The sequence below is a fragment of the Nannospalax galili genome, unplaced genomic scaffold, assembly GCF_000622305.1.
Source record: "Nannospalax galili isolate Female #2095 unplaced genomic scaffold, S.galili_v1.0 scaffold1798, whole genome shotgun sequence".
Lineage (NCBI taxonomy): Eukaryota > Metazoa > Chordata > Mammalia > Rodentia > Spalacidae > Nannospalax > Nannospalax galili.
In genome coordinates, this window is record NW_008341341.1 from 667,506 (window position 1) to 689,251 (window position 21,746).

Here is a 21,746-nt window from a genome sequence, read left to right on the forward strand (position 1 = left end):
GGTACTCACAGAGATCCGCCTGCCTCTGCCTCCCAAGTGCTGGGATTAAAGGTGTGCGCCACCACGCCCGGCACGCTTTGCTCTCTTTAACACAACTCCTGTAAAAGCTCAGAGTATCCCTTCTGCCTTCCTTGTTTCTATGAGTCACACCTAACAAGTCAGTTTGATCTCAGTCCATAAGTGCTTAATACTTATCCTATGCTAGAAGCAAGGGACCCAGATGAGTCTGGGAAGTTCCCAGTCTTGGGGACCTTTTAGCCCAGCAGTCGGTACATGCACACCAACGGGTCATGATACTGTATTTATAACATACTCAGGTTATGAAGAAAATTTAGTTTTTATTTAATTTGTTTATATGTGTATGATGTGTGGGGGAACATGTTTGTGGGTGCACATACAACAACACAGAAATCAGAGGACAACTTTGTGTAGTTGTTGATTCTCTCTTTCCATCTTTACCTGGGTTCCAGGAATCAAACTTGGGTTGCTAGGCTTGCACCGCAAGCACTTTACCCACTGAGCCATCTTACTGGTCCCTTAATAACACTTGTAAGAGCAATAGTAATCACATTTTACATTGTTTGGCTTTTTTTGTTTGTTTGTTTTTGAGGCAAATTCTAAGTTTCTCAGGCAGGCCTCAGAAGCCATCCTCCTACCTGAGCCTTCCAAGTAGCTAGGATTACAGGAATGCCCTGCACACCTCACTCACTGCTTGACATCTTTTGTCCTTACCTCTTTGCTCCAGGTGCCCTCTGGAGTGCTACAGGTAGGCAAGCTGAGGGCAGAAGACATAAAGTAACTTGCCAGGGCCACCCTGCTAGTCAATGGCTACACCTGTTTTGCTGGCTGTGGGAACACAGGATGGGTAGCTGCTGCCCCATACTCTCTCTCCTCTGCACATCTGGTTGGGAACCTGCTGAGGCACTGGCTGAATCTGTTCTGAGCCATTTTTGCTGCCTGGGTCCCACAGCTGAGCTTGGTGGTGGGGAGAATCAAGTCCTACCTGTTGCCCTAAGAGTTGGTAGAAAAGATGACCCTCCTGGCTGAGCTCACTGCAGAGAGCTTCCAGGAGGGTGCCTTCAAAGGTGGGCAGCCTTCAGGAGGCCCCCGAGAGAGGAAGGGAACCCTGGGGAGGCTTCCCTGGAGAAGGACTCATGGAAAGAAATGGCTACCTTGGTCCTCTGGGAACTGCTTTGCACGTAGTCCTGGGTGGATGCTGTACCTGGAAACAAAATAAAACTAGAAGGAATGGCTAAGAACACGGACTCTAATGTCTACGTTTATATCCCAGTCACTGGCTCTGGCTCTGTGAGTTTGAGCCAAGCTGCTTAGCCTTTCTGTGCCTCAGTTTCTACATCTGTAACATTGGGTTTTCTCAGAGCTGTGGTGAGGAGCAAATAGATGGAAAAGGCTGAGAACACACTATGAGCTGTGGCGTGTTGGGCTTTCCTTGTGAGGTATTGCCTTTCATTGCTGTAGTTGAGACTGGTTGCTGGGGCAGTTGAAGAGGGAGTTAAAGAAATGGAATCATTGTGCAACAGGAATCCCTTGGGACCTGGCCGAGTTGCCGCCCCAGAGCAGTCCTCAGACCTGGAATTAGGGCAGCAGAGCCCCCAGCCTATCTCTGGGTCCCTAGTGACTTCACACTGGTGGACCTCAGAGGCCTCACTTCACAGCACTCCCCTCTTAACTTCCCAAGCTAGGGGAAGGCTTTGGGAAGTGGGACCAACAACATGTCACCCTGGCAACCAAGGATAACGTGGGACAGCCTTGTCTGCCTGCTCTACTGCGCCAGCCTGAGCAGATGGGGACAGTCTGAGAAATGTAAATAAAATGTTCTCATGGTGAAGGGCAGAGCAGCTGCAGAGGGCCTGAGAGCCCCCAGTGAAGCTGAAATTTGGTGACATTTCTGTCAGCATGCTCATGTGTGCATGCATGTTAAAATGACCACTTACCCTGGAAGGAATGAGCGCTGCTTCCCTCCCACAGCCTCTTCTCACAGGAAGACCAGCCTGGAGCTGTGTCCAAGGGTTTGTCCAGGGCTGGGGAGTGTGGAATTCCACACCTTGCCCAGCCGCCCTGGAAGGATGCTGCCCTGGAAGGACCTGCTGCCTGGAGGGAGGCTGTGGAACTTAAGGGGATCACTGTCCTTAGAGCATTAGAGCTCTGTGGAACTGGACCTGTGATCATTGACAGGTAACTGGCTCTCTTGGAATCTCCATTTCTCTGGCCACAAAATGGAGAATCAAATGTTCTCTGAGTTCCATTCTAGCTCCCTTATCTCTAGATCTGATTCCGTGTTTATCCCACCCAGATTCCATCCAGGCTAGGTCACCACTGCCACAGTTTTGAGCCCTGGAGGAGCCTCATTTCTTGGCATCCTGGGGTCTTGTTGCAATGCTGACCCTTTGTCAACATCCCAGGGACACTGTTGTTCACGCCCCTTTCAGCACAGGTGTGAGGCAGCTTCCTGTACTTTAGGCTCTTTGGGGGTGCAGGGAGAGGAGATTGGAATCAGGATCTTGGGAGAGAGACAAGCTAGGACAGACCACAGGCCGGTACAGCCCTCCTTTCCCTGAGGAGCCTCCTCCTCCTGACAGACACCCCCGCCCCAGCCCTTTCCAGTAATGTGCCACCCACTGTGGGCAAGAGGCCTAGAGTGAACAGATCCAGGTCCTCCCCCAAAGCCAGGGCCTGGCTCTGCTCTGGCCCAGAGGCCCCTCAGGGCCCTGAGCTCCTGCAGAATACTGGGAAGCAGGGCCAAACAAAAGAGTGGGGGGTGGGGAGGGGTGCCAGGAACATAACGGCAGCCCAGGTACCCCAAGAGCCATCTCTAAGTAGAAGAAAGTCCCTTGGTCAGGAAGCCTGGAACCTGCCTCTCGAAGTTCGTCTGTCCTGTAGGAACGCCAGCTGTTTACCTGTGATGAAGGTCCCAAATTCCAGAAAACTACAGCCATCCACATGAGCTCCTCTCAAAGTCTCTGAGTCTGAGCTTTAACCTCACTGTCCCCGGGCCCAGGACAGCCATCTTGGCACTGGAGCAAAGGGCTGAGTATCTCTGCTCCAGGTTTGAGATGCCAGCGCTAGAGTGGAACCCTCCCTAACCCTTGCCTTGCCGAGCCCAGGCTTGTCTTCTGCAAAACGGGTGATACCATCCTACAGGGCTGTTAGGTGTGAGAGGGCATGTGCCAAGGTTTCAGCACCCCTTTCCAGGCAGGAGCTGTGGCTAGCTCATCTTAGCATGCCAGCTCACTCACTGTCTGGCATTTCATGGGCCAGGAAAGCTCTGGATTGGACCGATAGGACAGAGGGTGAGAGGCATTTTCCCAGCCTTCCTGCTGGATGGAGATAGACACTATCTTTTGTGTGACCTGAGTTGTCTCTGTCTCTTTAATCTGTGTCTTGTAAGGCAGTGCTGTTGCTAACACCGGGGCAGGGCCTATGACACTTGAGGAGGGTCAGCTGGCTAGAGCTGTGTGTGTGTGTGTGTGTCACAGTGCACATGTGGAGGTCAGAGGATAGCTTATGGGAATTGGTTCTGTTCTTCCACCATATGGATCCCAGAAATCAAACTCGAACTCAGATTGTTAGGCTCCACAGCAAATGCCTTTCTTTACCCATTGAGCCATCTCACCAGCCCCTAGAGCTTGACCTTGAGAGGCTGCCTTGTGGCTCATACCTGTAAGAATTGTACTCCTAGGCTGGGCATGATGGCGTATGCCTTTAATCCCGGCACTGGGGAGGGAGGCCAGCCAGGGTCACATAGTAAGACCCCGTCTCAAAAAACAAAACAAACAAATTAAAAGAATTCTACTCCCTTTTGATTGGAGAGAGGGTTGAACTGGTTAAGAGTGCTTACTGCTCTTCCAGAGGGCCCAAATTTGATTCCTAGCACCTACATCAGGCGGCTCACCTGTAACTCCATAGCTCTAGGAAATCCAAAACCCACTTCTGGCCCCCACAGGCACCTGTAGCAGGTGCACTTACACATGAATAAAAATAAAAGTAAATCTTTTGTTTGGCTTTATTTTTTGTTTTTTGAGACAGAGCCTTACTAAGTAACCTGACTGGCCTGGAATTCTCTATGTAAGACCTACCAGGCTGGTCTCAAACTCAAACTCACAGAGATCTGACTGCCTCTGCTTCCCAAGTGCTGGGAAGGTCTGTGCCACCAGGATTTAAACTGAATCAACTTTAAAGAGAATACTTTAACATCTTGATTCAGTTTTAGAGGGTTTTTTTTTTGGGGGGGGGTATGTGTGTGCGTGCGTGTGTGTGCTTGATATGGAGGTCAGAGTCTTCCTCTATATTGCTTTTCACCTTATATATTAAGGCAGGGTCTCTTCCTTGAACCTAGAACTCAGCAATTCAACTAGCCTCATCTTGCTCTGGGGATCCCTGTCTCTGCCTCAGGAGCTCTAGAATTACAGGCAAGCCACCACTCCCACCTCCCATTTACATGGCCCTGGGGATCCAAGCTCCTGTTCCTCAGGCTGGACCAGCAAACACTTTTATCCACTGAGCCATCTCCTCTACCCCACCGTTTGGGAGGTTTTAGTTCAAGATTGAATGGTTCCCTTGCTTTAGGCCTGTGGTGAGGCAGCAGATTATGGTGGAATTCCATGGGAGAACAAAATCATGAGTCAAGGAGCAAAGAGAGGATCCTGGAGGGGCCACACACTCCTAAAAGACATGCTTCCAGTAACTTGAAAACCTCCCACTGGACCCTGCCTGTTACAGGTTCTCCAGATAGTGCCAACCTTTTAAAGAATGGGCTGTGGGGAACCATTCAAGATCTGCAGTGTAGCAAGCCCCATACCTTCCCATCTTCCCTTCAGGCAGTGCAGATCTCTGTCTTCATTCTTCATCTGATTGACCTCAGAGGGTGCCCGGGAAAGAAGAACCTGGGTGATGACTGGCTTGAAGGTTGTGAGAGGCAGAGGCACCACAGACGACTTGCCCTACCCTAGACAGGATGGGTAGTCAGGGAACACTTCCTGTAGGAGGAGGCTGCTGGGCATGTAACCAGCCACGTGGTTGGGGTGGAGGTACAGGAATGGAGGAGAGGCAGACTAGGCAGAGGTCTGCGGGACAAAGAGAATGGCTCGTTGGGGACAGTTGCAAGGAATTTGGATATTAGGGACTGAGGAGGAGAATGAGACATGAGATGGGACCAGATGATAAGGCTTGCTGAAAGTTTGGATGTTTTCCCTTACAGCCGGAGACTTAGACCAACGTGACCTAACCTTTCCATGGACTAGCCAGCTGAACACTGGGTGTTATTGGTAGACTCTGCAGACTAGAGAACTTTTCAGCACAGAGTGACTGTTTTGAAATCAGGAAAATGTACAAGATGGCTTTGAGGTCTCCTCCTACCCTAAGATGGAGACTACCCCCCCACCCCAATGTTTTGAGTGTCTTCTGGGAACTTGGCACGGTGTGGAAATTATGTCCGTGCTACCATTGTGTGTCTCAGTCCCTGAACATAGGAGAAGTTTTGGCATAAAGAGAAATGTCCCTCCTTCCCAGAGGTCTTGGGAGTAATGAGATCAGGGGTCTGGCCAGATATATCACAGAATTGTGGGTATGTCCCAGACCTGGGCATTGTCAAGTCGGCAAATATTTGTTGAACACCTACTGTCCTTAGTTCTATGTGTATAATGTGAAATCTGCCAGCTCAGAGCTTACTAGGCAGGAAGGGAAGAAGAGGAGGCGTCTCCTGAGCAAAGGGCTCACAATCTCTTGACCAAGCTGACACTGGGAATCTAGTACCCAACATACAGCTGGGTGTCCAGGTGTTCACCCACCTCCCTACTCCAAAACCAAACCAAACCATAGAGCTCATAGGGAACATGGGACTCTATTACCAAACCTGGTGTCTATAGAAGCCTGGGCCTGGAGCCCCAGGGTGGTCCACAGCCGAGAATGACATGCTGCTGCTGGCCAGCTCCGCTTGAGGAAATGGTTGGTGGGTGTCAGGCAGAGGGGTGTATGGATGCCTTAATGAGACGGAGGCTAGGAGAGCTCAAATTTCCTAACTACAGAGTTTGATGGGAGCTGGGGATCAGACCTGGATTTCTTCTTGGCTCTGCTCCTGATTTGCTGTGTCACTTTGGACAAGGCCCCTTCACCTTTTCAGCCTAGTTGCCCTATCTTTAGAGTGGGATTGGGCTAGAAGCAGGATGGGAAAGAGATTTTGTTTCACTTGCCGAAAACTGATGACTCTTGACCTCTTGGAACCCTGTCTGGAGCAGCTGCCTGGTGTCCTCGGGAAAGCATGCTGTGATTATGTACAGCCGACTTCTGCCTGCAAGTCTGGGATTGGAGGTCACTGCATATGCTCTGCAGGTTTGCAGACCCAGGCCTGTTGTCCCCAAGTTCCTTCTGGCACTGACGCTCTTTGATTCTCCTCTGTCTCCTGTCTCCTATGCCACTTCTCAACCATCCATTGTCTGCCTTTGGCATGTCCTTGACATGGAGCGCCCCACCTTCCCTCAGACAGAATTGTTAGGCTGTTCTCTGTGTGGGGCACAAGTTGGCCTCCCTGAACTTGTTCCTGAAAGATGTGTGGGTTCAGACATAGGTTAATGCCTTAGATACTTTGCACCTTGGTAATCAGTTTAATTTCTGCCTTCTAGAGGCATGCAGAGCTGCTGCTTTCAAATGTTTTATGACACTAGCAGAGACTATTGTGAATGTCCTGTGAAAAGAAAAGTACTTTAAAAATATCAAGCCAGAGAAATGGCTCAGCAGGTAAAGGTGCTTGCCACTCACCAAGCCTGAGGACCTGAGTTCAATCCCTGGAACCCACAAGGTAGGACAGAACCGATTCCAACAAGTTGTCCTCTGACCTCCACCCTCATGGTGGGCGTGCACACACATACACACACAAATAAATAAATGTGATGAAAAATTTTTAGGTAAAACTCATCATTTATTTTATACCACAACCCTGTGAAGCTGGTATTATCCCTTCCGTTTTACAGGCAAGGAAGCCGAGGCTCAGAGAGTTAACAGAGCGGCCTTCTGAGACCAAGCCTGTGCACTTCTCGCCAGCTGCCCTCCTGGTCCCCAGTCCTGTCCCCAACCTTCTGTTCTTCTGGCTCCCCCGAAAAGCCCACGGCCTCCCGTTCTCTCGCCCTTCACAGGTTTCCATGTGATCCCCACCATCTCGAGCATCGTCCCGGAGAGCTGCCTGCTGATCGTGGTGGGGCTGCTGGTGGGGGGCCTGATCAAGGGCGTGGGCGAGACGCCTCCCTTCCTGCAGTCAGACGTCTTCTTCCTCTTCCTACTTCCGCCCATCATCCTGGATGCAGGATACTTCCTGCCACTGCGGCAGTTCACAGAGAACCTTGGCACCATCCTGATCTTTGCTGTGGTGGGCACGCTGTGGAACGCCTTCTTCCTGGGCGGCCTCCTGTATGCTGTGTGCCTAGTGGGAGGCGAGCAGATCAATAACATCACCTTGCTGGACACCCTGCTCTTCGGCAGCATCATCTCAGCCGTGGACCCGGTGGCTGTGCTGGCTGTCTTTGAGGAGATCCATATCAACGAACTGCTACATATCCTGGTCTTCGGGGAGTCCCTGCTCAATGATGCTGTCACTGTGGTGAGGGGCCAGGGGCCATGATCACATGCACATGGGACACAGATCCAATCCCTCATCCCTCATCCCTCATCCATCAACTATAACAGTAATAAGCATAGCTCCTGTCCCTCCACACTTGCCGTGTGCCAGGCACCACTCTAAGCATTGGAACGTGGATTCCCTCAATTTTCAGGAAAACTTGAGTAGAGATTTGCTATTCTTATCTTACAGAGCTAGAAACAAGCCTAAAGAAGTTAGGCAACTTGCTAGAATGTGCTAGAACTGAGATATGAATCAATGTGACAGAGCCCTTGTGCCAGACCCAGGTCTGCCCATTCCAGGGCCTGAGCTCTTGGCCTTAATAGGTCATTTGCAGCCTCATTGGCCAAATTACTTAGCTTCCTCAGGCCTCACTTTCTTTATAGCCCATTTCATCTCTGAGGGACCTTTTAGCTTTCCTGTTGGCTGTTTTAAGAACTTCCTATGTGCCGGACACAGTGGCACACACATTTAATCCCAGCCCTTGGGAGGAAGAAGCAGGTGAATCTTCTGTGAAATTAAGGCCAGCTTGGTCCACATAGCAAGTTCCAGGCCATCTGGGGCTACAGGGAGACCCTGTGTCAAAACAAACAAAAAAAAACAAAAAACCCAAGAAACAAGAATTGGGTATGTACAGGGTTTGGGGCTAAGACCATGGAAAGGAGTCTTACCTCTCCAAACTTCTAGAAGATGATAAGTAAAGTATGTAGGTCTTGGCTGACTTTTTTATGTGACTTTAAGCAAGAGCATGTACCTTTCTGGACCTCTCCTTTGACAGCTGTCAAGGGGCAGAGATTAGTGCTTTCCTCCAAGGGCCTAGCAAGGATCTGTACTTGGAGCACTGTGTTTACATGTACCTACCCAGCCAGTTTTCTCAGGAAATAGGTATGTGTCCATACATTCGTGTCCTCTCCAAAGCTGAACTCTTAAAAAGAATGGCAACACACACCAAAAAACACAAAAGGCATGTATGTGTGCATGCCTGGTCCCTGCTAGCATAAGCACTCCCTGTTTATCTCCATCCCCACAGGACTCAGCACCTCCACATTGAACAGTGTTGTTCACTAGCCTCGGCCTCAACTTCCTCCTTTGCCCCCTCACTGCTTCTCATAGCGCCATGTAGACCCTGGCCTGATCATCCAGTCCTCCATCTTGGTCTCTTCAAGCACCAGCCCCTGCCCAGGGTTGCCACAAGGCCTCAGCTTCCTCGCCTGTGATGCAGGGCATACAGGACCTAGCCTGTATTCCTGGGATTCCCGTGGAAGTTCTGCTCATTAATATCTGTCTGAAGCCAGTAGATGCCAAAGATGACCCCCCCCAGCTGTGCTGGGTGTGAGTTCAGTTGACAGTACTGGGAACTGTGGCGCACTTGCATCAAATGGCAATGCAGATCTGGCTGCTTTGGACCTGTGCCCGTCTCCTGACAGTGGTGGTCATAGTGGCAATTGCTGGTGTTGAAGCACTTCCAGTCTGAATGCCTCTTGCCCTCTCTGAGCCTCAAGTAACTCCATGACACTCTTATCCATCTTACTCAGATGAAGAAATGGGGGTGTTATGAGGTTACTGTAGGTCTCAGCCCTGCCACTTCCTCCTTTCCTGTGTCTCAAAGGGAGTCCCAGAATGGTAGAGATGCTGCCGGGGTCAAGGCTATGCATTCTAGTCCAGAGCCCACACACAGGTCTACACCATGTCGCTTCCCTTTTTTCTTGTCAGACCACTGGCAATAATGCAAGGCCAGAAAGGAAGATTTGGCTCTCCACCTGCTCCAGGGGCCCATGTGGCAGATCATGAGCACCCACAAATCCCCAGGCCAGAAGTGAGTTTTTCTCAGGACCGAGCACACCTGCTGAGGCCCATCCTGCCTCCCAGATAGCTGTGAACCAGGCAGCACTTGGGCCCGGCCAGCACCCAGCATCTACCTTTCCTGCCAGGCCCAAGTTGGGTCTTTTTTGGCACTTGGTACAGGTGTGAATGCCCTCTTTCACCGACCGTGGAGCTGCACCTGAGGCTGTCACCCTCTCATGCCTGCTTCCCCTTCTTTCCAGGCCTAGAAACTTGCCAGCTGGTTTTTGGCAGAGCTGTCCAGGGCTGGATTTGAGTGCGCTGGGAGCCATGGTGCCAGCCCCTAAGACAGTAGAACACAGAGGCGGAAGAAACAAGTTCTGAGCCCAGAACCTCTCCTTGGCTGGGGGCCCTCTAGCATGTTGGTTGATTTGTCTGAGCCTCAGTTTAGCAAGGGAACAGGTCCATATACCAATAAAGACGTGTGTAACAGTAGTGTTGCAGAAACTTTTCCAGTCCAGGTCTGGAAGGTTTAGAGAGTCTTCAGTTCCACAGCATCTGAACTTAATTGTTCATTGTAACCACCTGGGGAGCCTGTTAAGCTTTCCTAGCTCCACACAGAAGGTCCCAGGTTGGGTATGACCTGGCCACATCGATTTTCAGATAACAAGTCCTGTTCTAGCTTATTGTCTGAACTTACCTGCTTTATGCTAAAGCAGAGACAAATCCAGAGAGGGCATGGTTTAGTGAGAGACTTGGTGTTTCTGGTAGTAATGAATGGTGCCCAGTATAGCACTGAGCACTTCACTGACCTAATCCTCATGACAGCCAGGACCATGGGTGCTCCATCTGTCCCCATCTTGTGGGAAACCAAAGCACAGGAAGACTGAGTCATAAGCCATGGATACTATGGAGCAGCAGAGCCAGGATCCCACTTGGCTGCACAACTTGAGTTGATGTTCATAACCAGCCGGCTGTGCTGCAGTCCTCCAGTGAACCCCTCTGGCAGCCACCCCCACCCCCCATCCTCCCATCCCACCATGCCATGGTTCTGCACACTCACTTAGCACTAGGGCTGCTTTGCAACCATGTGACCTGGGTACAGCCAGTCTATAGAGGGGATGGGATCAGCATGAGCCAATCACAGGGAGCCATGGCTATGCCCTCCTGCCCACCAGCCTGAATGCCCTCTCCAGGTCCTGTATCACCTCTTTGAGGAGTTTGCCAGCTATGAACAAGTGGGCATCTCGGACATCTTCCTTGGCTTTCTGAGCTTCTTCGTAGTGGCCCTAGGCGGGGTGTTTGTGGGCGTGGTCTACGGGGTCATCGCAGCCTTCACCTCCAGATTCACCTCCCATATCCGGGTCATCGAGCCGCTCTTCGTCTTCCTCTACAGCTACATGGCCTACCTGTCAGCTGAGCTCTTCCACCTGTCAGGAATCATGGCGTGAGTCTGGGCGTGGCAGGTGGTGGGCTTGGTAGGGGAGGCTACTTGGCATGGGGTCCCCAGGCTTTTGTGGTCACCTGGAGCTCCCCAGCATCTGACCTCCAGGCTTCATATTTGTAGCCTCTTGAATGGCTGAGGTCATTACAGGCTTCCTGGAAGAAGGTACTTCACTGGACTCTGGGATTCAGGAACCGGAAGAAGGCATACTTATCTGGAAGTAGATGGGGCAAAAATGACCCATATTAGGGCCTGCCCAGGGCACAGGAAGCAGAATCTGGTGCTGCCCTAGGAAGGCCTGAACTTCAAGTCATAGGTCTTTGCACTGCCTCTTCCTTCCTTCCTTTGTCACAGAGGGAGTCCCAGAATGGGAGCTGACAAGCTCCCCCGTGCTCCTTCCCCCAGGTTCCCCAGAAAGGGCTTTCTAGGCATCTTACCAAGCCTGAGTCTTAGAAGGTCTGAGGTCTGTGGGCTGTGGAGAGGCAGTGGAGGTGCACAGGCCAGTCTACACTGGGGGATTCTGGGCAACTGGGAGGAAGCTTGCTTAGACCAAAGCTCCCTGGAGGGACCCCTTGTCCATCAGGGGAGCATCATAAGCAGAGGGAAAAAACGCAAGTGTCCACAGAATATGTCATTGGGCAGATGCCCTTGGCTCTGGGAAAAGGCAATGTCTTTGGAGTTAAACAGACCCTAGTGTGCATTGTAGCATTGCCACTTGCCTCCATTGGCAAGTGGAGGCGACTATTTTTCCAAGTCAGACCACTTGCCTGAAAAATGCAACTGTTCTGGCCCAGTATCCTTGGTGCAGGGAACAAGTGAAAACAGGTGTGCAAAGCATACAACGGTGTTTGGTCCTTATGAGTTAATCAGTAAACAGTTACTTAGCCTGCTAATAGTAGGTACTAGAGCAGTCTAACTCACCTTGAATCCTGCTCTTCTTCAACCCCAGACTGATCGCCTCAGGAGTAGTGATGCGCCCCTACGTGGAGGCAAACATCTCCCACAAGTCACACACCACCATCAAATATTTCCTGAAGATGTGGAGCAGTGTCAGCGAGACCCTCATCTTCATCTTCCTCGGTGTCTCCACTGTGGCTGGCTCCCACCACTGGAACTGGACCTTTGTCATCAGCACCCTGCTCTTCTGCCTCATCGCCCGGGTGCTTGGTGAGGGCCAGACACAGGTCAAGGGAGGAATGTGTGTATGTAGAGTGTGTATGCATGACTGTATGGAAGGGCCAGGCTATGGGGCAGCTATGTGCAATATGGTGTGAGGCTAGGTTGTAGTCGATGCATATGTGGGTGTTGATGGGTTTTTTGGTTTTTGGGGTTTTCTTTTTTTTTTCGGTCTTTTTGAGACAGAGTTCCCTGTAGCCCCAGCTGGCCTATGTAGACCAGGCTGGCCTAGATCTCATAGAGATCCATCTGCCTCTGCCTCCCAAGTGCTGGGATGAAAGGCTTGCGCCCCTATACCTGGCTGGATGTTGATGTTTATAGGGACTGGGCTGTGGTGTATATGTATGGTGTAGTTTGTATCTATGTGTTAATGTGCCTAGGAGCTGGGCTGTGGTGTATATAGCATATTGTACCAACAGGGCTGTGTTGTGTGGTACAGAGTGTGAAGGGCGTGGGCTGTGGAGTATGTCTAGCTTGTACAGTGTGTGGAGGGCCTGAGCTGTAGGGTATGTCTAGCTTATCCAGTCAGTGTGTGGAGGGCCTGGGCTGTGGGGTGTGTCTAGCTTGTACAGTGTGTGGACGGCCTGGGCTGTGGGGTGTGTCTAGCTTGTACAGTGTGTGGACGGCCTGGGCTGTGGGGTGTGTCTAGCTTGTACAGTGTGTGGAGGGCCTGGGCTGTGGGGTGTGTCTAGCTTGTACAGTGTGTGGACGGCCTGGGCTGTGGGGTGTGTCTAGCTTGTACAGTGTGTGGACGGCCTGGGCTGTGGGGTGTGTCTAGCTTGTACAGTGTGTGGACGGCCTGGGCTGTGGGGTGTGTCTAGCTTGTACAGTGTGTGGACGGCCTGGGCTGTGGGGTGTGTCTAGCTTGTACAGTGTGTGGACGGCCTGGGCTGTGGGGTGTGTCTAGCTTGTACAGTGTGTGGACGGCCTGGGCTGTGGGGTGTGTCTAGCTTGTACAGTGTGTGGACGGCCTGGGCTGTGGGGTGTGTCTAGCTTGTACAGTGTGTGGAGGGCCTGGGCTGTGGGGTGTGTCTAGCTTGTACAGTGTGTGGACGGCCTGGGCTGTGGGGTGTGTCTAGCTTGTACAGTGTGTGGAAGGCCTGGGCTGTGGGGTGTTTCTAGCTTGTACAGTGTGTGGAGGGCCTGGGCTGTGGGGGGTGTCTAGCTTGTACAGGGTGTGGAAGGCCTGGGCTGTGGGGTGTGTCTAGCTTGTACAGTGTGTGGAGGGCCTGGGCTGTGGGGTGTTTCTAGCTTGTACAGTGTGTGGAGGGCCTGGGCTGTGGGGTGTGTCTAGCTTGTACAGTGTGTGGAGGGCCTGGGCTGTGGGGTGTGTCTAGCTTGTACAGTGTGTGGAGGGCCTGGGCTGTGGGGTGTGTCTAGCTTGTACAGTGTGTGGAGGGCCTGGGCTGTGGGGTGTGTCTAGTTTGTACAGTATGTGGAGGGGCGGCCTGTTGGGTGTGTGTAGTGCATTGTGTTCCTGGCTGGGTGGTTCCTGGCTGCTCCCATTTCTTCTCTGTAATACTGACACCATTTGGGATCATTGGTGGGGAGGAAAGCCCATGCTCATAGTGGGTGTGGAAACACTGGAGACAATGTCAAGTGTCAGAGTAGAGGCCCAAGACCCTCTGATTCTGAGCCTATTGGTTTTCTGAGGAGGCACTGAGGTTCAAAACCAGTCTGTGACCCTGAGCCAAGGTACAAAACCAATCTGTGACCCTGAGCCAAGTATTCTGTTGTCACAGCACACATGCCCAAAGCTCTTCCAAAGCATCCTCAGATCTTCACCGCCAGGCAAAGGTCACCGTGGGGACCAGGCTTAGGTTCTTGGTTCTACTCCAAATGCCAGCTGCGCCTCACTCGTGCATGTGCTAGTGGAGACCAGAGGTCCAGGTGTCTTCTTCTGTTCCGCTCTACATTAATTTTTGAGACAAGGTCTCTTATTGAACTTGGAGCTCACCAATTGGCTAGACTAGCAGCCAGCAAGCCTCTGAGATCCTTCTGGCTCTGCCTCCAGTGCTGGGATTACAGGCTCACACTACCACCCCTGACTTTTCACATGAGTGCAAGGATCTGAACTCCTGCTTGCACAGCAAGCACTTGAGTCACTGAGCTATCTCCCCCAGCCCCTTAGGGCATGTCTTAAAATCCCCACTCTTCCTCATCTTCATCCTCACAGGACTCTGGTTCTGTGGCTCACTCTGTAGCCCAGGCTGGTTGGAACTCTGAGCAATCCTCCTACCTCAGCTTGCTGAGTGCTGGGATTGCAGGTGTGTGCTGTCTGTAAGGAGGTTCTGTGGGGTTTTTGGTGGTGGTTGGTGATACTTTTGGTGTTTGGGGATGGGGGCAGAGAGTACTGGATCGAATATAGTACTGGATATCGAATCCAGGTCCTCATGCATGCAAGACTCTGCTATGTCCCTCTCCCCCACTGAGTGCACTCTGAAATAATGCCTTATTATGGAAACTTTCAAGTAGAGATAATGGGATCATCTCCCACATGCCCATCTGTTTCAACAAGTAGCTGCTTGTGACCCTCTGTTGTATCTCTTTTCCTGTCCCCTGACCTCTGACTTCCGGGATGCTCAGTGATATCTTCAGAACAAATGCAGTTTGGGGAACCCTCTTAAAGACCCACACAGCTCTTAGATTGAGTGATCCTCAGTCCCCTGGACTGTGGAACCTAGGAAATGAGTGAGCTGGGTGGGGTTAGTGTTGGGGACTTCCTGAACAGCCTGACCCCTCTCCCTGGCAGGTGTGCTGGGCCTGACTTGGTTCATCAACAAGTTCCGCATCGTCAAGCTAACCCCCAAGGATCAGTTCATCATCGCCTACGGGGGTCTGCGAGGGGCCATCGCCTTCTCCCTGGGCTACCTCCTGGACAAGAAGCACTTTCCCATGTGTGATCTGTTCCTCACTGCCATCATCACTGTCATCTTTTTCACAGTCTTTGTGCAGGTGCTGGGCCTGGGATGGGCAGGCCCCTGCCTTGGGGATCCTACTGTTCTGGTAGAAAGAGGAAAGTGTGGTGCATGAAATGGGGCCCTAGGTACTGTAACACTACCTTGCTGTATGACCTTGGGCAAGTCATCCCCTTTGGGGCCTCAGTACCTCAGCTATGAGGATGAGGCATTGTGAAGTCAGTGATCAGGATATAAAGTGATCAGGCTACCCAACTTTATTAAGAACTGCTGAAGAAAGTTGGGTAGTGGGCAGACCTGAGCTCTCACCACCCCAGCTCATTGTAGGGTTGCAGTGCTTTCATGTCTTAGAATCTCAACAGCATAATATGGGCAGCTGGACAGGTCTCTGAGCCAGGAAGTCTGGAGTCAGCCCTAACTCTGCCACCATCTGTGTGACCCTTGGAGAGGTGCTCCCTCTCTGTGTGTCAGATCCCCATTTGTGAAATAAGGGGACTGGGTTAAGTGATCTCCAAGAGTCCTTCCAGCCTTTTGGTCAGGGGCTTCTGGGCTGAGACGTCCGTCCCAGCCCCTACACCACTTCCCTTAAGCGCCCAGTGTGGGAGGGTGTACACTTCTCCTGTAGCTGACCCCATGACCTTGAACAGTGAGAAACTGCCTGGGCCTTGGTTTTTCTGTCTTTTCTGGGAGCTAATCCTCATACAGCCCTAGATGGGGATACATCTTTGCCTTTTCTTTTTTTTTTTTTTTTTTTTTTTTTTTTTTTTTTGTCTTTTTTTGAGACAGGGTCTCCCTGTAGCTCCAGTTGTCCTGGAACTCATTATGTAGACCAGGCTGGCCTTGAACTCATAGAGATCTGCCTGCCTCTGCCTCCCGAGTTCAAGGATTAAAGGCGTACGCCACCACGCCCAACATCCTTTTCTTTTAATTTTTTTTCTTTTTTGGTCCTTTTGAGACAGGGTCTTCCCGTAGCCCCAGCTACACCATGCCCGGCATAAATAAAATATTTTAAAGAGCCAGGCGTGATGGTACACACCTTTAGTCCCAGCACTCAGAGGCAGAGGCAGGCAGATCTCTGTGAGTTCAAGGCCAGCCTGGTCTACATAGTGAGTTCCAGGACAGCTGGGGCTACAGGGAGACCCTGTCTCAAAAAAAAGGGGGGGGACATTTATAATACCTACCTTTTAGGGTTGTTGTAAGTATTGAAGAGTTAACACTACTGATACAGGTAGAGAGAACCTGGTCTGTCACATGACAAGTATGTAAACAGCTACTGCTGTTATTTCTAGGTCCTTCCAACAGCCTGTGAGGGAGGCAGTGTAGAGATTGTTCTCCCTGTCCACAAGCCTGGCTCCTTGGGGCTATAGAGAAAATCCATGCTAGAGCCCACATTTGAACCCAGGCCCTGGTTAGATAGGCACTGAAGCTTATTCAGGTGTTTGAGCTGTCAGTCATCTAACTATTAAGTCTCCAAGAAGAAGTGGGCCTAAGGGCTCCCCTTCTCTAAGTGCTGGAGTGGAGATGGGGAGTTTGAAACCCTTTGGTCCTGGGAGATTGAGGACCTCAGAGGAGAGATCCTTCTTGCTTCAGGGGACACTCTGGGAGGAAGGAGATTCCTCAGCCTCTCTGCCAGGGTAGCAGAACCAGTGTCTGACACCCACCTGCCCTGCCCCTCAGGGCATGACCATTCGGCCCCTGGTAGACCTGCTGGCTGTGAAGAAAAAGCAAGAAACGAAACGTTCCATCAACGAGGAAATCCATACACAGGTAATGGAACCTGGGCTGGGTCCTTGGTTGCAGGAGGTGGCTCCTTACCTGGGGATCAAATAGGCCTTGTTTTTCTATCTTCCCTTATCCCAGCCTCAGATTTAGATTCAAGTGGGTTCAGAGAAAGGGGTTCAAATGGCTCCAGGAGGGGATGGTTTGAGATTCCCAGAGTGCATGTACTGGGCTGGAGGATGAGTAAGGGGAAAGCGCCACCTCCTGGTTACTTCTGAAACTACAGAGCCAAGCTAAGCAGAGCCATGGGATGAAGGTAGGTAGGGAAGGAGCCTAGTAGTAAGGCTTAACCTGGCCCTGGGCCCATTTCAGTTCCTGGACCACCTTCTGACAGGCATCGAGGACATCTGTGGTCACTATGGCCACCACCACTGGAAGGACAAGTAGGTGGCAGGCCTGGTGGGCAGGAGGGTGGGGAGGAGCATTAAGGGCTTGGGGTCCTGGGCATCTCCCCATGTCTAGGAACTGGCCCCATCCATCTCCCTCCTCCTCCCATAGGCTCAACCGGTTTAATAAGAAGTATGTGAAGAAGTGTCTGATAGCTGGTGAGCGCTCTAAAGAACCCCAGCTCATTGCCTTCTACCACAAAATGGAGATGAAGCAGGCCATCGAGCTGGTGGAAAGCGGAGGCATGGGCAAGATCCCTTCTGCTGTCTCCACTGTCTCCATGCAGTGAGTACCTTTGGGTAGCATTTGTACCCCCATGCCAACCTCTTCAACCCCAGCCTGGGGCAGCCACAAAGGAGACCCTGTTTTCTAGCTAATCAACATGGGCTTAAGGTCTTTGGAGCCATACTAAAGGTTTGAGATTTTGACCAGTCTCCTGGGCTATCCCCCAGCATGGCCACCTAGCCCAACCCAGCAGGCTCCGGTGTCACAAAAATGGAAATGTAACCCATTTTCTGTTGTCCCAGGAACATCAACCCCAAGACCGGAAGTGCTGACCGCATCTTGCCAGCACTGTCCAAGGACAAGGAGGAGGAGATCCGCAAAATCTTGAGGAACAACCTGCAGAAGACCAGGCAGCGGGTAAGGGCCTGCCCAGCCAGGCTACATCCCTGCCTAGCAGCTCTCCTCTGAGTGCTTCTTCAACACCTACTCTGCAGCTTTGCCCAGCCACCAGCCTGTCCCTCTCCTGCCCCCCACATGGCCAAAGCCTTCTAGCCCAGCTTCTAGGTGCTGCCTTGCCCTGATGGCTATTCCTCCCACAGCTTCGGTCCTATAACAGACACACGCTGGTGGCTGACCCCTACGAAGAGGCCTGGAACCAGATGCTGCTCCGGAGACAGAAAGCCCGGCAACTGGAGCAGAAGGTGTGTTTCAGGCTGGAGCTGGCCCTGCCTTTCTAGGATTCTGGAATCTGGATTCTTCTTCATGTATTCTTACCCCAGGGTTCTGCCAAGCTCCTCTGAGGAAATATACCCATTCTAGAAACAGGAGACCAAGGAAATCTATTAATAGTGTGAAGGTTTGGTCCTTATCCCAGAGGAGTGATGTGGGGGGAGGGATGAGGAAGGAGTAATCATAAGGGACGCTGAGGAAGTGAAACCAGCAAGACTTAGCTACTAGTTTGAGCTAGAACCAATGGAAGTGGAAAAAGTCGGGGATGTGGCCAAGTTTCTAATGGAGGGGGCTGCGAGTGCTTCTGCCAAAGAGGCCATGGAGTATATCAAGAAAGGAACAGAGTTTGAAGGAAAGTAAGGAGCTGAGCTCAGTTGTGATGTATTGGATTTGAGATACATGGGGACCATTCAGGACTCAGGTGTCCCCCTTTGAGCTGTTTGTTAGCTGGTTGATTGGTTGGTCTAGAACTTTAGAGTCAGTTGTGGGCTTGGAGACAAGGCTAAGGCAGAATAGTTACATTTGAGGCTACCCAAGGAGCTGGCATAGTTTACCGTGAGCCTGAGACAAATTCCCAGGAGCTCCTAAAGTGCCAGGGTGGGTGCTGGCACAGGCACAAGGAAAACCTAAAGAGGAACTACAGCCTTGGTATCCACCAGAGGGCTTCTGTCTGCGGGATGCCCACATTCACCCCGTCCCCTCTTTATCAGATCAACAACTACCTGACGGTGCCAGCTCACAAACTGGACTCACCCACCTTATCACGGGCCCGCATAGGCTCAGGTAAGGGGTGACAAGGGGTCCCAGGGTTGGGTGCTTTGCTCTGCCAGCTTCTGAGGATGAAGCTCTGACAGGGATGGGACTCAGACACTCTGAGGGGTGGTCAGACCTTCCCATGCCATGAGTTATATTCACATCAGGAGGGGCTGGGGATTGACAGAGGGAACAATGTGGCCTTGTCAACCCCAGGTACAGACGTACTCCCAGTGGAGCTCAGGATCGGGGCCATGATGGGAGCTAGGATAGGCAGAGCACCTGGCAGGGAGGCAGGTCATGACTCAGGAAAAAGCCCTGTTGATTAGCCTCTGGAGGGATACCAGTGGGAGACCCAGATCCAAGGAGAGCAACAGGGGAGGAGCAGGCACTGACAGAGGAGTCATTCAGGCCCCTGAGGATAAGGTTCTGAAGCCCACCATGATGGTTGTATCCATGGGAATGTTCTGGGAACTGCTGGCACAGGCTGAGCAGGGCTGAGAGGTAAAACCCAACCTGTGCTTTACTCTCGGTCCCCAGACCCACTGGCCTATGAGCCAAAGGCAGATTTGCCTGTCATCACTATCGACCCGGCCTCCCCACAGTCACCCGAGTCGGTGGACCTGGTGAATGAGGAGTTGAAGGGCAAGGTCCTAGGGCTAAACCGGGATCCAACAAGGGTGACGGAAGAGGATGAAGATGAGGATGAGGATGGAGTCATTATGATGCGAAGCAAGGAACCCTCGTCCATAGGCACCGATGATGTTTTCACCCCTGGACCAAGTGACAGCCCCAGTTCCCAGAGGATACAGCGCTGCCTCAGTGACCCAGGCCCCCACCCTGAGCCTGGGGAGGGCGAGCCTTTCATCCCCAAAGGGAAGTAGAGCCAGATCAGTGGGCAGCGCCCAACTCACAGACTTTCTCACTAGAGTGGGGACAGGGGAGCTCCCCTTGCCTCCTGACCTGGATTGGCCCTGCCCCCTCCTACCGCATGGCAGCTGGGCCCAAAGCCCCTACTGCAGCACGGCTTACCCCTGCCTCCTGGGAAGTTCCTCCCACCAGAACTGCCTTCCCAATCCATTTGGCAGAACAACTGGCCTGGTGAGGCAGGCTCTGCCCCATCTCCAGATCAGGCTCTCCCATGCTGGAACCAGGGCTCTGGTCTCCGTGGCCTCAAGGCCCTCCCTTCCCTCCAGCCTCCTCCTCATTCAAATCAGTCTTCATCTTCAATCTTCATTTCTAACCAAAGAGCTGCTGGCTCCACTGTGGTCCTATCCAGGAAGGGAAGGACCTCAGGCCCTCCTTGCCCTTGGCTGGGCCTTCCTGTATCAGAGGAAATCAGGCATATGACTGGGAGACAGATGGGTTGACCGATGGCAGACCCACCCTACTCCTGCCAGCCATGGCACCCTGGCCAGCCACCTGAGCTGTCCTCACTCAGAGCTGCAGGCTGGGAGCATCTCTGAGCTTCTCTGCCTGGAGCTGGGGCACTTTAAACAGTGGAGTGACTTGGGTAACAGGACCACTGGGCCTTTCTGGGGCTGCTACAAGGGAGGAACTATCTGAGGCTCCAGAAAGTGCTGCCTTTTTACATTTTGTTTATTCGCACCTCCATGTAAGTACAGAGGCACTCCTGTTTTTAGACCATTTAAAACCCCCTTGCTAGACAGAGCTCTACCCCTGACCCTCCTCCTTCCTCCATGCCTGTCTAACACCCTCCCCTAAATCCATTCTCTGCCTACAGGCTCTTTTGCCCAAGGCACTGGTTTCAGACATGGCCCAGCTTGTCATGATTCTTCAAGGCTATTGACAAGGGGCCTCCTGGCACCAGCCTCACTGTTAGGACCTGGCCTTCACTTCTGCTGGCCTGTTCTTAGTCACCTCTTACCCAAACCTCTCTCTCACCTGTATACCCAGCTTGCAATGAAGCCCAGTGCTGGAAAATAGGGCTTCCCCTGAGGGTCTCTGGCCCTGGCCAGGGTTGCTGGAGTAGACAGAATCCTGGACCCCCAGAGCCTGTACTCACAGGCTCACCTCCCTACTGCCGTCATGGCCAGGCCCATTTGTCTGTCTAACCCCCACAAGCAGTCCCTTCCCAGGATTGTGCAATAGTCAGAGGGTCTCCCTCCCAAGAGATGGGGTTATAGGTACTTGGCCCCTCTGTCTCCCCTCATACAAGTGCTGTTTGGGGCAGGAGTTGCCTTGTAAGGTGACGTCGACAACCATGTAGGAAGCCACCGCAGCTGCTGCCGCTCTGCCACCTTGTACAGAAGAAGCTGAACCTTTTTCATATTCTAATAAATCAGTGTGAGTTTTTGGTAGAGTCCAGGGCTGCTTCCCGGGAACAAGGGACTTCAGGAAAGAGGGCATCTGAGGAACTAGGCTCGAAGGCTGGCATGGAAATGCTTAGCCACCATCAGTTTTGGGTGTGGTCATTACTGTGCACCAGGCAGTGGAGATACGGTGTGATGCAGATAGAACGTGCCTGTCCTTGGGAGGCATCAGCCTGATGCTGAAGAGCAGTCATCAGGTGTTGATGCAGCTCAGAACCCTGCTGTGTGAGTGCTGTGAGTAAAAGGAAGTGCTGTCAGGAAGACCAGACCACGTGGTATCTTAGGACTGCTATGTGAGCGTCACCACTGGGAGAAGGGCTCGGTGAAGTCCCAACTATTTTAACACAGGTCAATATCCCGGGGTCTCAGAAGGGCTGGTATGAGGTACTCCACTGCAGCCCTTCCGTTCTCAGGAATTCTTTCCCACTTTTCCTTAAATCTGGTATTCGCTCTGCTTAAAAAACATGAAAAAGCTGGTGTGTCTGGATCAGAGTAACAGCAGGGGAGGAAAGGGTGGAACCTTGTTAGGATTTGGTAAGGTTAGGGTTGTAGCCAAGGGCAGTGCAGTCACTGAAGCCCCGTGTTCTCACTTG

General features: G+C 52.0%; 1 protein-coding gene across 1 annotated transcript in view; it reads left to right on the forward strand.

Annotated features, from left to right (window-relative positions):
* Slc9a1 (solute carrier family 9 member A1) overlaps positions 1-21,143 on the forward strand; it is a 61,943-nt gene extending 40,800 nt beyond the window's left edge. The window contains exons 2-12 of the mRNA XM_008836778.3: positions 7,149-7,609; positions 10,606-10,856; positions 11,803-12,020; positions 14,782-14,984; positions 16,625-16,714; positions 17,039-17,109; positions 17,225-17,398; positions 17,641-17,755; positions 17,938-18,039; positions 18,778-18,850; positions 19,361-21,143. Coding sequence (XP_008835000.1) covers positions 7,149-7,609; positions 10,606-10,856; positions 11,803-12,020; positions 14,782-14,984; positions 16,625-16,714; positions 17,039-17,109; positions 17,225-17,398; positions 17,641-17,755; positions 17,938-18,039; positions 18,778-18,850; positions 19,361-19,704 — 2,102 coding nt within the window. The 3' untranslated portion in view covers positions 19,705-21,143. The remainder of the gene's footprint in view (positions 1-7,148; positions 7,610-10,605; positions 10,857-11,802; positions 12,021-14,781; positions 14,985-16,624; positions 16,715-17,038; positions 17,110-17,224; positions 17,399-17,640; positions 17,756-17,937; positions 18,040-18,777; positions 18,851-19,360) is intronic.
* Positions 21,144-21,746: the final 603 nt, after the last annotated feature.